The sequence below is a fragment of the Peromyscus californicus genome, unplaced genomic scaffold (genome assembly GCF_007827085.1).
Source record: "Peromyscus californicus insignis strain IS unplaced genomic scaffold, ASM782708v3 Scaffold_17__1_contigs__length_78620276, whole genome shotgun sequence".
NCBI classification, from domain to species: domain Eukaryota; kingdom Metazoa; phylum Chordata; class Mammalia; order Rodentia; family Cricetidae; genus Peromyscus; species Peromyscus californicus.
Window position 1 is genome coordinate 27,011,996 of NW_026294469.1, and position 15,332 is coordinate 27,027,327.

Below are 15,332 nucleotides of genomic sequence, written 5' to 3' on the forward strand. Positions count from 1 at the left end.
ATCAAGAAAAGCTCAGAAGACTTTCTCCAAGGGGAAAATAATAGAACCTTAATCCTAGGTTAAGTTTTCACATGGACATCCAGTCTTCATAGAAAGAGTCAATGCAAGCCCCCACTACTGGGTGATAAGAATAAACCAAGAGGAAACACATAGCACATGTGACTTAGAAGGCTGAAAGGATAGGATTAAACAAATCAACTTTAATTAATTGATTAAACTAATGAGTAGTGCCATTGAGTTGGTTCAGTGGGGGAAAGGTGCTTGCTACCACCAAGACTGCCAACTCGAGTTTGCTCTCTGGAACCCACAAGGTGGAAGGCGAGAACCGGCTTGTGAAAGTTATCCTCTGACTTGTACTCACACACCTTGACATGTGCATGTGAAGGCTCCCAGCTCAAAACTTGGTTCAAGATGTTTTGTGAAATCCAGTCTAGACAATGAAAGTAGAAGGTCACCTTAGGAGATCATAGGAAAGTTGTGCAATATCAAAGTCAAATAGAAAAGCAAAAAAAAAATCTTTTAGCAACCACACAAAAAGATGTGTTATTTTTAAAGAAACATCAGTAAAATGGAGTGATGACTTCTCAACATGGATCATAATACCAACAACAAATGAATCATATTTTCAACATCTCAAAAGAAAATGATCAGCACACTAGAATTCTGTTACCAGCAAACAGAACCTTCTAAAAGGTTTTCAGAGAAAGAAAATTAATGAAGGATACATGAACACTGAAAGAAATATGTTAGTGGAACTCCAAAAAAAAAAAAAAAAAGGCAAGCACTCTGGAAGAGACTGTAGAATTGCAGGAAGAAAGAAAAAAAAATGATGGGAAGTGAATATTGGCTGAGCGTTGACTATGTCTCCAACAATAACAGTTTTGTAAAGGATTTAAAAATGCATATAAAATGCATGAAATCAGGCGTGCAAAAGGCAGGGCTGTTTAGAGAGTTCTATGCACTACCATAGAAATAGGAAAATGAATTATTTTACTACACCATTGTAGATGAAACTGCTTTGCTGAAACTTCTTAAGTAACTTCTAAATAATGATTCAATGACTAATTGGAGAAAAAAATCAGATAATAAATATTTGAATAATGTAGCAAGAACAAAACATAGGGAACAAATGAAAACAGACCCTAAATATGGATGAAAATATATATTATAAAAATTACAGCTGAATTAAAAAACCAATTACGCCGGGCGGTGGTGGCACATGCCTTTAATCCCAGCACTCAGGAGGCAGAGCCATGCGGATCTCTGTGAGTTTGAGGCCAGCCTGGGCTACCAAGTGAGTTCCAGGAAAGGCACAAAGCTACACAGAGAAACCAAAAACAAACAAACAAACAAAAAGACAAAAAAAGCAATTACACAACCTATGTTATCAAACTACATTTAAGACAAGTGTAAATTATACACAGTCAAATAAATATCTATGTGTGAGGAAATAAAACAGGAAAAGACTGAAAGTTACATACTATTTAGTGCAAATTTCATCCAAAATGAAACAATGTAGTTGTATTCATTGAGTTAAAGCAAAGAGATTTTAAGGCAAAACAATGCTATAAATAAAGATAAATCTATAATAATAATAACACAAAGGTAAACACATCAGAAATATGCTATATTAAGACAATGTTATTCGAGGACTGCGGATATGAAAAACATAACAAAAATCCAGAAATGCTTCAAACTTAAATGATAGAAATCATGACTTAAAGATGACTTAGAACAGAAATTCCTAATATTTTCCACAAGGTAAAAATTAAGAACAGAAATATTGAAACTAAAGTGATGGAAGCAGAAAGACCTTTATGTTCAAAGCCAGTCTAGGCTATGTAGCCAGAGAGCTTGTTTTAAAATGCAAAATAAAACAAACACTAACATATCACTATAAAACTTAAAATCTTAATTGCAAGTATTAGAAAAATGACTAAGGTTTGATTTCAGGAAGTTAGAAGTGGAAGAGCAAATCAAATACATATTTTTTAAAAAGAGGGCAGACAGAACCCACACACATGAAGCAGCGAATGAAGTAGAGGATAAAAATACAAGAAAGAGGCCGGGCGGTGGTGGCACACGCCTTTAAACCCAGCACTTGGGAGGCAGAGCCAGGCGGATCTCTGTGAGTTCGAGGCCAGCCTGGGCTACAGAGTGAGATCCAGGAGAGGCACAAAGCTACACAGAGAAACCCTGTCTCAAAAAAAAAACAAAAAAAAAAAAAACAAAAAAAAATACAAGAAAGAAAATGAGTCCACAGTGGGTTTTTCTAATGATAATAGTATTTAAAATTCTTAAACGAATCAAGAAAAAAGATAAAACAGCACCTTGCGATCCTAAAGGTCTCTTTAAAAATGAAAGAGGCGCCGGGCGGTGGTGGCACACGCCTTTAATCCCAGCACTCGGGAGGCAGAGCCAGGCGGATCTCTGTGAGTTCGAGGCCAGCCTGGACTACCAAGTGAGTCCCAGGAAAGGCGCAAAGCTACACAGAGAAACCCTGTCTCGAAAAACCAAAAAAAAAAAAAAAAAATGAAAGAGGCAGTGATGCTAGCACATGCCTTTAATCCCAGCTCTTGAAAGACAGAGGCAGAGGCAGGAGGGTAAGTCTGAGGCCAGCCTGGTCTCCATAGTGAGTTCTAGGACAGTCAAGGCTATACAGAGAGACAATGACTCAAAAACATGCAGGGTTAATATTCTAAACAATTTTGTACCAATAAAGTTGAAAACTTATAAATCATTATTTAAACTATGGTTTTCCAAAACTGAAGTAAGAAAAAATAGAAAACCAAAAAAGGTTAACTAGCCTTTAAAATAGTTTCAAAACATAAAATATCTAAAAACATCCTGGCCAAACCACTATTGTATAGAAAACTATACAGCATTTTTGGGAAAAAGCTAAGTCTAAATAAATTGAGTAATACTCATGCAATAGTCACAAACTAAAAGATTCAGCAGGTGAAAATCAATTTCTCCCCCAATCAATTAATAAAAACAATAAAATCTTAAACATTTCAGGTCTTTTCTTAATATAAATGTCCTGTGGAAATACAAACAATATAATTTTAATTTTTTTTATTTTTAAAGAGGATAAAATTAAAGTTACTACAACGAAGGCATAGTCCATGGAACAAGAACTGATAATGTCGAAAACTCAATCAATCTTCTCTTCTGCAAAATATCCTATGAAGAAAATGAAAAGTCAAACTATAGATTGGAGAAAGGCTTCCAAAGTACATATTCTAGAAAGGATGACTGTGTATAATATACAGGATTTCAAAGACTCAACAACAACAAAAACCAGTGGCACATAAAAACGCTCTAAGTCACATTAGCAGACAAGACACACAGATGGTCAATAAGTGTGAAAAATGGTTACAAATTGTATGTCTTTCAAGAAATGCTAATTCAAATAATACCGAGACACCACAACACAGCTATTAGAATGTCCAAATTGCAGAACACCAACATCATCAAATGCTGAGAAGGGTGTGGAGCACCAGGAACTCTGATTCTTGGGTGATGGCAATGATAACTTTGGAAGACAGTTGGGTAGTGTCTTGCAACATTGAGTGTACTCTTACTATGTCATCCACTAATCATGTTCCATAGTACTCATGCAAAGGAACTGAAAACGCATCTACCCAAAAATATGAGCATGAATGCTTCTGGAAACTTCATTCATAAATGTCAAAACTTAAAGTAATGGAGATTCCTCAGTAGGTCAATGGATAAATGCATTATGGTAGAAGCAGAAAATGAAATGTTTAATATAAAAAAGGGCTATTGCCTCATGAAGAGGCCTTGCAAAGATTTGAGTGCATGTAGTAAGTGGAGTAAGACAAGCTGAAGATTCTATGATCTTTGATTCTTCCGTGACGTTTTGGAAAAGGGAATAGCTGTAGTGACAGTAAAAACATCAGTGATTTCCTGATTTCAGGAGAGGCAGGGAGAAACACATAGATGTAAAGGATTTGGAGGTCAAGAGTCTACTCTATTTGATACTCTAACAGTATGGACACACCAGGATAAGTTATCCAAATCTACAGAATGTACAACATTAAAAGGAAAACCTAGTCTACAATTTGGGCTTGGTGATAAAGATGTGAAAATGGAGACTGGAGAAATTGCTCAGAGGATAAGAGCACTTGGTGTTCTTCCAAAGGACTAAGTTCAATTCCTAGCACCTACAGCATGTCAACCCAAGCTCCAGGGAATCTAGCACCCTTTTCTGACATCCACAGGCACCTACATATGATTGGCATACACTCACACAGGTGTACACATGAGTAAAATAAAAATAAATCCCGTTTTTAAAAGATCTGTTAGCAAGCTGGTCATGGTGGCACACACTTCTAATCTCAGCACTTGGGAGGCAGAGGCAAGTGGATCTCTATGAGGCTGAGGCCAGCCTGGTCTACATAGTAAGTTTCAGGACAGCCAGAGCTACACAATGAAACACTGTCTCAAAAACAAAAACAAAAACAAACAAACAAAAGATGTGTTAGCTGGGTGCAGTCCTTTAATCCCAGCACTAGAGACAGAGGCAGGAGGATCCTTGATTTTAAGGACAGACTGGTATACAGAATGAGTTCCAGGACAGCCAGGGCTACACAGAGAAACCTTGTCTCTAAAAATAAACAAAAAAATGATATGTTAATATAGATTTATCAAAGACAGCAAATGTACAACTTTAGGGTATTAATAACATGGAAGGCTGTGTATATTTGTGGCCAAGAGAATATGGAAAATTTCTGTGGCTTCTAATAATTTTCCCATGCATATGAAATTTGCAATACATATATCTGGAAAAGGGTTATGCTCAGAGTACACAGGATTCTATCTATCTATCTATCTATCTATCTATCTATCTATCTATCTATCTTTCTCTCTCCCTCTACCTTTTTAGATAGAGTCTTACTTTGTAGCTCTGGCTGTCCTGAAACTCAATACGTAGACCAGGTTGACCTCAAACTCACAGAGATCTGTCTTCCTCTGACTCCCAAGTGCTGGGATGCCTTCAGTCATGCACCACTGTGCCTGTCTTCAGAAGATTATTTCTGCAGGCAAATGTTCCAAATAGAAAATTATGTAAAAGACCTGAATACTGCTTTCAAAAAAATGTATCACATGAAAAAAATCCATGTGAATATGTAGATAATTTCATTATCACCAGAGAAATGCTAATTAAACATATAATATGGTATCATCACTTGCTCAACAAAGTGGTTAAAACTGAAATGATAACAGAAAATGCTGACAAGACCATAGAGCAACTGGAACTCCCATTCTATCGCTTTTTGCTTAAGTTTTACTGTGCTGTGAATCAATCTTGAGTATGCCAGACAAGGGGTCTACAATTGAGATGTCTCTATCCTTTGGAATGCTCTGCCTTTGGACTTGAAACCTCCCTTCTGTGACTTACCATGGCTGAGATTACAGACACATGCCACCATGGCTGGAACAGTAAAACTACATTTTTGATTTTTAAAAAAATCTTACAATCTAGGCTAAATCTCAGTGTTTTTTCTCAATTATCACATTTTAATGCACAGTAATCCAAGCATTCAAAATACATACATATTACAGCAAAATGGCATATACAGTAATGTTCATAGTATTACTCTTCAACAAAGTTCAAAACTGAAAACATAGTTCACTGGCAGGGGTAGACTCAATGATTCAAGGCACACTTCTCCAGAGGAGAAATATAAAATAATGAGAAGAAAATTAGTTAGGAAACTCATCACATATCAGCTTCACAAAGTCAGTGCTGAATGACAGACAACCAGCACAAGAGAAAAATACTGTACAAACACATTTCATAAAGGTTATAACAAATATAGAATAATGTGCAATGATAACAGTCAATATGCTGTTTTGTAGAGAGTTGGTCACAAAATAATGGAGAGAGGGAGCATGGTATGATTTTGTAGATTTTAGTTTTTTCTTTAGGTTCTGCTTATAGAAACATACTAACCATGGAAAATGTTCCTGTTGTGTCCCTTCTGAACATATGTTCCATGTTAAAACAAAATTAAATTGTACAAAATTCAATTTTTTTCTGTATAAAATTAATTAAATACCATTCAATTTAATAAATTATACACCCATCAAAAGGTTTTTCACCTTCTCAAAAGAATTTTATTAAGATTACTAGACCACATTAATGTACTATATAATACATATACATTAACTTAAGTGTAACTCAGCAAAGGTACGCTTAGCACCACTAATACTTAAGATCTGACATGAACTAGAGGGTACAGCTGTATCTCAAAAGCAGGGTTAGAATTTGGAAGGACAGAACTATAAGCAATTGTGAAAATGGACACCTGGTGGCGCTGTTGACTAAGAGTAAAAATGAAGAGCTCTGCAGATGCCCAGGAAAGCTGAAAATCAGAACTCTGTCTGCCCCCCAGAAGGAGAAGGTATGGAAGTGTGATCTAGGGGAGATGTCCCCAGGAACAATAAAGCGTTGAAGAAAATTTAATTCGAGGTTGTATCTCCAAACCTTACCTAAGTGGATTATAATCGACTGGAAGAAGCAGCGCCCTCTGGACTGAATCTGAACAATGGAGACAGCTCAAGCAAAAACGCCAGAAAAAAGGCAAGTCGTTTTTCTTACTATATTGCTGCTTTTGTGGGAGGCTGGCACTGAAGCGATTAGATATTCCATGCCAGAAGAAACGGAGAGTGGCTACTTGGTGGCTAACCTGGCAAAAGATCTGGGGCTCAGGGTCGGGGAACTGGCCACCAGAGGGGCGCGAATCCATCACAAAGGAAACAAAGAACTCTTGCAGCTGGATGCAGAGACCGGGAATTTGCTTCTGAGGGAAAAACTAGATCGTGAGGTGCTGTGTGGGGTGACAGACCCCTGTGTGCTGCACTTCCAGCTCATTCTGGAAAACCCTGTGCAGTTCTTCCAAACTGACCTGCAGATCACAGACATAAACGACCATTCTCCAGAGTTCCCTCACAGGGAAATGCTCCTAAAAATCACTGAAAGCGCCCAGCCAGGGACTGTGTTTCCTCTGAAGGCAGCTCAGGACTCTGACATAGGGAACAATGCTGTTCAGAACTACACAGTCAGTCCCAACCTCCATTTCCATGTGGTTACTCAGAGTCGCGCTGATGGCAGCAAATACCCTGAGCTGGTGCTGGACAGAGCCCTGGACAGGGAGGAGCAGCCTGAGCTCACTTTAACCCTCACTGCTGTGGATGGTGGGTCTCCTCCCAGGTCTGGGACCACCATAGTTCGCATTGAAGTCATGGACATAAATGATAACGCCCCCCAGTTTGTACAGTCGCTCTATGAGGTTCAGATTCCTGAGAACAGCCCCGTTGATGCTGTAGTTTTGACAGTCTCTGCCAGGGATTTAGATGAGGGGATACATGGGAATATTGCCTACTCTCTGTTTCAAGGGAGTGGAGTTTCTCAACCATTTGTAATAGATGAGGTCACAGGAGAAATTCGTCTTAAAAGGGTATTGGATTTTGAGGCAACAACTTATTATAACATGGAAATTGTAGCCACAGACAGTGGTGGCTTTTCAGGAAAATGCAGTGTCCTTGTTGCAGTGGTGGATGTGAATGACAATGCCCCTACACTCACCATATCCTCGCTCACTACTTCCATCCCAGAAAATGCTCCTGAAGCTGTAGTTGCTGTTTTCCGTGTTTCTGATCCAGACTCTGGGGACAATGGAAGGATGGTGTGTTCTATTCAGAACAATCTCCCATTTCTTTTAAAGCCCACATTCGAGAACTATTACACTTTAGTGACAGAGGGACCCCTAGACAGAGAGAGCAGAGCTGAGTATAACATCACCATCACAGTCACTGATCAGGGCACACCCAGGCTCACAACACAGCACACCATAACAGTTCAGGTGTCTGACGTCAACGACAACGCCCCCGCCTTCACACAAACCTCCTACACACTCTTTGTCCCGGAGAACAACAGCCCCGCCCTGCACATAGGCACCATCAGTGCCACAGACTCAGACTCAGGCTCCAATGCCCACATCACCTACTCTCTGCTGCCCACCCACGACCCGCAGCTGGCCCTCACCTCGCTCATTTCCATCAACGCCGAAAACGGGCAGCTGTTCGCGCTCAGGGCCCTGGACTACGAGGCCCTGCAGACCTTCGAGTTCCACGTGGGCGCCACAGACCAAGGCTCTCCTGCGCTCAGCAGCCAGGCGCTGGTGCGAGTGCTGGTGCTGGACGCCAACGACAATGCGCCCTTCGTGCTCTACCCGCTGCAGAACGCCTCTGCACCCTGCACAGAGCTGCTGCCCAGGGCGGCAGAGCCAGGATACCTGGTCACCAAGGTGGTGGCAGTGGACCGCGACTCTGGACAGAATGCCTGGCTGTCCTTCCAGCTGCTCAAGGCCACAGAGCCCGGGCTGTTCAGCGTGTGGGCTCACAATGGCGAGGTGCGCACCTCCAGGCTGCTGAGTGAGCGAGATGCTCCCAAGCACAGGCTGCTGCTGCTGGTCAAGGACAATGGAGATCCTCCAAGGTCTGCCAGTGTCACTCTGCATGTGCTGCTGGTGGATGGCTTCTCTCAGCCCTACCTGCCTCTGCCAGAGGTGGCGCGCGCCCCCGCCCAGGATGAGGACGCGCTCACACTGTACCTGGTCATTGCCTTGGCTTCTGTGTCTTCCCTCTTCCTCTTGTCTGTGCTGCTGTTTGTGGGGGTGAGGCTGTGCAGGAGGGCCAGGGCGGCCTCTCTGGGTGGCTGCTCTGTGCCTGAGGGACACTTTCCTGGCCACCTGGTGGACGTCAGTGGCACTGGGACCCTGTCCCAGAGCTACCAGTATGAGGTGTGTCTGAGGGGAGACTCTGGGACAGGTGAGTTCAAATTTCTCAAACCCATGGTCCCCAACTTGTTTCAGGATGCTGGGAGAGAAGTTAAGGGAAGTCCCCACTGCAGGGACAGCTTTGTATTCAGTTAACTTTTGTGTTTGGTTCAGTGAATTTAGTTTTGGTAAATCTATAGCAATTTGGTTCTCTTAAGAAAGTGAATCATTTTCTCCAAGTATTGACATTGTAATCGAAGCATATGCATGTCCTCCATTACCGATTTTTTTTTTACTTTCTTGCCATCTGCTGTACTTAGAAGTTTCAGGTGTGATGAATATTAAGAACACAATTTCAACTTATATTTTACTTTAGCTCAAGTATTGCACAACAATTACAAGCATTTTAGTTAACCTGTTTTGGGTTTTTGTTGGTTGGTTGGGTTGGTTGGGCTTTTTGTTTGTTTGTTTGTTTTTTGTTCTTGACATAGTATGTCTGTATGTAGCTCTGGCTGTCCTAGAACTCACTATGTAGACCAGGGTGGCCTCAAACTGATAGACATCCATCTTCTCTTGAGAGCTCTCAAATGCCAGCAGCTTTATTATTTTTACCAGATAATTTCAAGTTTTTATGGCCAAAGTGTTCACATAGTTTCAACTTCATTTTGTTGCTATTGGATATTAAATATAGGACCTCATACCTGCTAACCATATATTCTGATAGAATGAGCTTCACTCACAGTTGAAGTTGCTCATAGTTACCTTGAGCAGCCATGAGCATAACAATTTGCATACTTGTCTTCAAATTATAAACATTCACTTATTAAAATAATAAGACATAATTTGTATTGCATAATACAGAAATTATTGGTTTTTAATTGAACTCTAATCCTTTTTCATCTTATGTGAACCACACATGCTAGAGGTTGTCTGCATTGTTTGTCCACCACATACCTAGCACACTGTTCCTTAAATATTAATTTTAACAATCTCATTTATAAATATTAAAGGGATAACCTTATGTATTGTTAATTTGTCATTTATTTCACTAAACAAAACTGTTTCAGAGTAAGAGTATAATCAGTGATTAACCAAGCATGCATGCCAAGGCCTGGGTAACACTTCCAAGCAGGGAAAAGAAACAGACAGAAAAAAAACACACCTGTTAAATCTTTGCTTGACACAATACTGTTGGAAAACTAATTTGGGTAACAGAAGAAACCACTGACGTCCTCAAGGAATCAAGGCTTTTGATGGTCTCGTTTTATCTTATTGTTCCAGAAATAAAAGTGTTCATGGAGCTTTTGTGATTTTTTGTTAATCTCAGTTGTGAACATGAGATCTAGAACCATCTGACCATGGAGGATTATCATGCTTAGGATAATTGAGGTGGGAAGTCCATTGTGGTGGCATCATTCCCTGGGCTGAGATCCCAGACTGTATGTTGAGGAGAACGTGGACTGAGCACACGTGTTCATGGCTCTCTTCTTTCTGCCTGGAGATACAGTGTGACCAGCTGTTCAAACTCCTGTCTTTCACTTTCCCTATCATAGGGTAATCTTGAACTGTGAGCCAAAACCCTTCCTATTTTATCCTAGAAATAGAAAAAATAACTAAGACAGCCTGCATGGTCACATGGTATCAGATACCTTGAGCATTCTAAGCATGCTGTTCACTGTGGCCCTGTTCTAGTTTATATTGATACCTATATTTCCTTTGGTTTTCCTGCAGCTTCTCCTCACCTATCAAAAGACTCTGGAAATTTCTGGAAATTTCAATATTCTATTTGAGTCTCATTATCAGTTCATAATTTTCACATTATATTGTTTTGTAGATATGGAAAGCTAAACAATTCTTTTGTGATATTTAAAACTATCACCTGAATTGTTATTTGGTGTAACCTGGAAATAGTCTCAGTTGATTTAGTTTTTCAATTATGCTGACTATTGCATAATACAAAAATTATTGGTTTTTAATTGAACTCTAATGATTTTAACTGAATTAAATTACTTATATTCAATGAGTTAAGTAAGCTTATGTGATTGCTAACTAGGTAAATCCATATGGCTACAACTGTAAGAAAACTTTATTGAACTTTTGGCAGGGAATGAACAATTGAAGAGCTTGGTTTATAATCTATTATCTTTATGTTTTACTCTTTAGCTAGTACATATTCATTGTACAAAGCAATGGATTTCCTTATGAATTTTTATGCATGTACATAATCCTCACACATTGATCGTGTATACCCTTTGTTTCTTTTTAAATCTCAAGTATCATGTAGAGTTCAAACATTTGCATCTTTCCCTGAATTAATGTTTCCTCTCCTAAGGATGAAGTGATACATAAAAAGAAAATTGATGACCATTCCTTATCCTTGGAATGTAATTTTTGGTTATTCAGTTTTAAAATTGAAGTGAGAAAGAGGTTAGCATGAAACAAAGTAAATACAACAAATATATATGACTTAAATATGGCAGATAACTCTAATGGCTCGCCCATAATGCGACAAGATGCCTCTCCTGGTGTGGTGTCTACTCAGAATACCAGCCTGAACTGAAAAAAGCCAAGACCTGCTGTTATAGCTCAACAGTAGGCCATTTGCCTAAGAGGTACAAATCCCTAGGTTCAATCTCCCTAGCATTAGAGAGAAAAATATTCACCTTTTCCTTCATGATCAAAAGTCACAAAAAGTCATGTGTTTTAAAATACAAAGTTATAGATTACACATGTGTTTAGTAGAATTCCCCTCGAACTTAGATGGATTCTCTGACACCAGAAAACAACTGTAAAAACTGACTAAATGTCAGAAACTATCTCTTCAGTGCAACAGGAATTCACTTATATGAGAAATGAATCCTACTCAGTTTGCTTAAAGAATGGTCAACAGGTTCTTGATATAGACACCTTTATTGAGTAGCCTCTGACAGAAAGAAAACCTGAGCTGAGCCAGTTTTCATGCCAAGATCACTTGTCAACTCAGCAGGCCAGGAAAGAAGACTAAAAATGTAACTTGAAAACTCTCTGAAGGCAGAAAGAGATTTTGTACAAAGTACAAAGATTGGGACCCGCCTGGCAGAGTCGATGCAGAGAATTCATGTTTGTAACTTGGAATTTGCCAAAACTCCGTGCTCGTAACGACTTCAGAGAACCTTGACCAAGTTTAGTGCCTGTTTGGGTTGGAGTGATTGTACAAGATGGTGCTCTCTCAGGCTAAGTGCAAAGGGTGAGCCCTTCCTGGAAGAGGATAATAGTATCATGATTTGGACAGATTTTACATAAGTACCAGCAGTCAGTAGGTACATGTCACAAAACTGGATAATATAAAGAAAACCAGAGGAGAACAAAACACAATGACCTAGAAGATGCATGTTTTAGAATAAAATAACTATGTCATTAAAATAAAGTGGTTAATACTTTTGAAACAAGGAACAATTGAGCAAATAAATATTTGATATTTAAGACAATTGATATTTAAGACTCAAAGTCAATTACATAATAAAAAATACATGTGTCGTAAAACTATATAAATGGTAAAGCTTCATGGAAATAAAGGAATACAGAATTAGCAGATGTGATGCATGTCAATATGAAATACCTAAATATAGAAAAAATTGAAGTCTTGAAGAGATGGCTCAGCAGTTAAGAGCAAGTGGATTGAATTCAGGTTTCAGCACCCACCCCTTGTCAGGGGAATCACAACTGCCTTTACTCCAGCTCTCAGGGACCCAACAACCTCTTCAAGGACATTCTCACTCTCATGACATTTATTCACATGCACAAAACACAAATAAATAAAAACAAACCTTTTTTAGACAGTAGAGAATAGAGGTTAAGAGATGTCTCAGTGGTTAAGACCACTTGCTGTTTTTCCAGAGATTCCAGGTTTGGGTCCCAACAAAACCATCTGTAAGTCTAGTTCCAGGGAATTCCACAGCCCTCTCTCTCTGTGGGGACTCACATAGGGAATTGTTACTCAACAACAAAAAGAAATGAGCTATCAACCTACAGAAAACCATTAAGAAACTTTTATACACATTAGTAAGTCTTAGACGCTAAGCTGAAAAAAACCTCAATACTGTAAAATTCTGACTGTGGAGGAAGAAAAAGTGTCAGTGATTTCCAAAGATTCTAATAAGACAGGATAGATAAAGAGAGATTTAGAGAATGGGGTTGGGGTGGGAAGAGTCAGTGAAACATGATATTCTAAAAATATGTGCATGCATGATTAGATTTATCCATGCCTACAGACTGTATAGTATCAAGAAGGAACTTTGATTTAAACTATGTACTCAGTGGTATACATGTAGGATCATCAGTTGTTAAAAATGCACCAGTTTGGCAGGGTTGCCTGTTACAGTTTCCTCTGAGTTCTGTTTCCAGAACAACTTCAAGGCTGCTCGCTGAGATGATCCAGTCTCACCAAATACTCCAGCCAAGACTTAATTATGATCCTAAATTTTCTCAGGATCCCTCAAAGATTACCAGCACCCCCAATCAACAGGAAATAGCCTAGAGAACTATGCCCACATTCCCAAAGTGTTGGTTATAAATGTTTGTCATTATTTGGGGTAGGGGTGGTTACAAGTTGTCACTTGCAATGGTCAGGAAAAAAGCTGAACAAAGGAGATTAGACTCAGGGATATCTTTCTGAAAATAAAAAGGGGCAATAGAGAAACGATATGATAAAAAGTGTAGATTATTGAATCTACTTTAATCCAAAAACAAGTGCTAATCTCAAAATGTTTTACATTGGTATAGATTTTAGTTTATTGATACAAATTTAAAGTTAATTTTGTTATACTGTATTTCTGCTCTTGTTTATGATATGTTTATGCAGCTCATTTAAAAATATAATATATAATTAAGAAATACAGATTAATAGTCATCTATAATAGCAAACTTATAGTCATGTTAGGTATGTTTTCAAGGTCATACAGAGATATATTTCAGACAGATCTTCAGGTAATCTTCAAACACTTCAAAGAACCACAGAATATGGCATTTAAAATGTCTTAATAACAGACTATTCTTGATATGAGACACATCTGCTCCTGGCAGCTCTGATCTACTTCTAAAGAGGATTACGGGTATCAAAGACACTCCATACAGAGTTTGCTTTCTTTGTGGCACAAGCTAGCCTTTAGGACAAGAAACTGCCCTTGCCTTGACTGCTGACAGTACACTGTCCAAACGGGACAAGCAGGAATGCTGAACTTCGACAAGACAGGGTAGGGCAATCTTTCAAAATTCCCTGTTTCACAGGAAAGTCTGTCAGATATGCTAGGCCCATAGGACAGAGTTGGATGCCCCAACATTACAAAGGAACTTTGGGTGAATGTCCAGGCAGCCTAATGTCTTTGTCATTTGGTAACATTTAACACTTCTGGGGTCTTTGATGGAGTTGAAGACTAAATAGTTATAGTTATAATTTTCCTTAATTACAATAGAAAGTAAATTAGATAAAAAACTTTAAACTCACCAAGATAAGTTAGATAATTATTTTCTCCTCTTTTGCCAAATGCAAATGAATTGGATATTGTTATTGTAATTTTTACTTGATAACTGTTTTTGTTGTATATAATCTTACTATATTAAGGTTAAAACCTTCCTTTTTAAATAGATAAAAAAGAGGAAATACTATGGAACAATCCTTTTAAATGGTATGAATATGTATTACTCTCATTGGTTAATAAAAAGCTAACAGGCTGGTAGCTGGGCAGGAAGTTAGGTGGGAAAGCCAAACTGAGAATGATGGGAAGAAGGAGGGTGGAGTCAGGAGAGACAACGGTCAGCTGCCAAAAAGCAGGACATGTAAAAACTAGGTAACAAGTCATGAGCCACGTGGCAAACAAAAATAGAAATGTGGGTTAATTTAAGTGTAAGAATTAGCTAGTAACAAACCTGAGCTATTGGCCAAGCATTTATAATTAATATAAGCACCTGTGTGGTAATTTGGGAAGTGGCTGCCGGGTATTTGGGTCTTGCTGGGACGACAGAAACTTTCATCTACAGATACCTATAACGAGGAAGGATGCACACAGTGTGGAGAGGAAATAATTGCATTTCCAAGTCATTTAGTGTGATTTTCAATCGACTCATTAAAAATACACTTCTTTTTTTAAAAACAGAGACTTTCATCTCAACAAAATCTGTGATAGGTCTGCAGTAATGAAGACAACAGAGTATTACATGACACTCAGAGAAAAAACTGGAACACTGGGGCAGACCTTTAACACCCTGATTCACGACATGATAGCCCCTCAGAAGGAGTGCCCCAACTTTATAGCATGCTGTAAGGTATTTTAAATCAAGAACTCCAATTTAATTCATTTAAAACATATTATAAGTTAACAAGTTTATATGTGAAAACTAAACTTTCAAAATATACACATTTTATGACCTTGAATTATACAAGTTTAAATGTACTAAACAAAATTGAGAAGTATTACCAGACCAAACAAAACACAACTAAGATGTTTTATTGATCAAACCACAATATCAACAAAATGCAAGATCTAGACT

At 38.6% G+C, this 15,332-nt stretch overlaps 2 protein-coding genes across 3 annotated transcripts in view; both read left to right on the forward strand.

The window, feature by feature from the left end:
• Positions 1-15,050, forward strand: part of LOC128112722 (protocadherin beta-8-like) — a 35,885-nt gene extending 20,835 nt beyond the window's left edge. The window contains exon 2 of one of the 2 annotated variants that reach the window (XM_052741977.1): positions 14,939-15,050. In XM_052741977.1, the coding sequence (XP_052597937.1) occupies positions 14,939-14,979 (41 nt within the window). In that variant the 3' untranslated portion in view covers positions 14,980-15,050. Of the gene's footprint in view, positions 1-10,538; positions 11,175-14,938 lie in introns of those variants that run through there. The other variant, XM_052741976.1, reaches the window with a different exon arrangement.
• LOC128112725 (protocadherin beta-6) lies at positions 2,624-9,828 on the forward strand. Its single transcript, XM_052741980.1, has one exon. The coding sequence runs from the start codon at positions 6,576-6,578 to the stop codon at positions 8,961-8,963; it is 2,388 nt and encodes a 795-aa protein (XP_052597940.1). The 5' UTR covers positions 2,624-6,575; the 3' UTR covers positions 8,964-9,828.
• Positions 15,051-15,332: the final 282 nt, after the last annotated feature.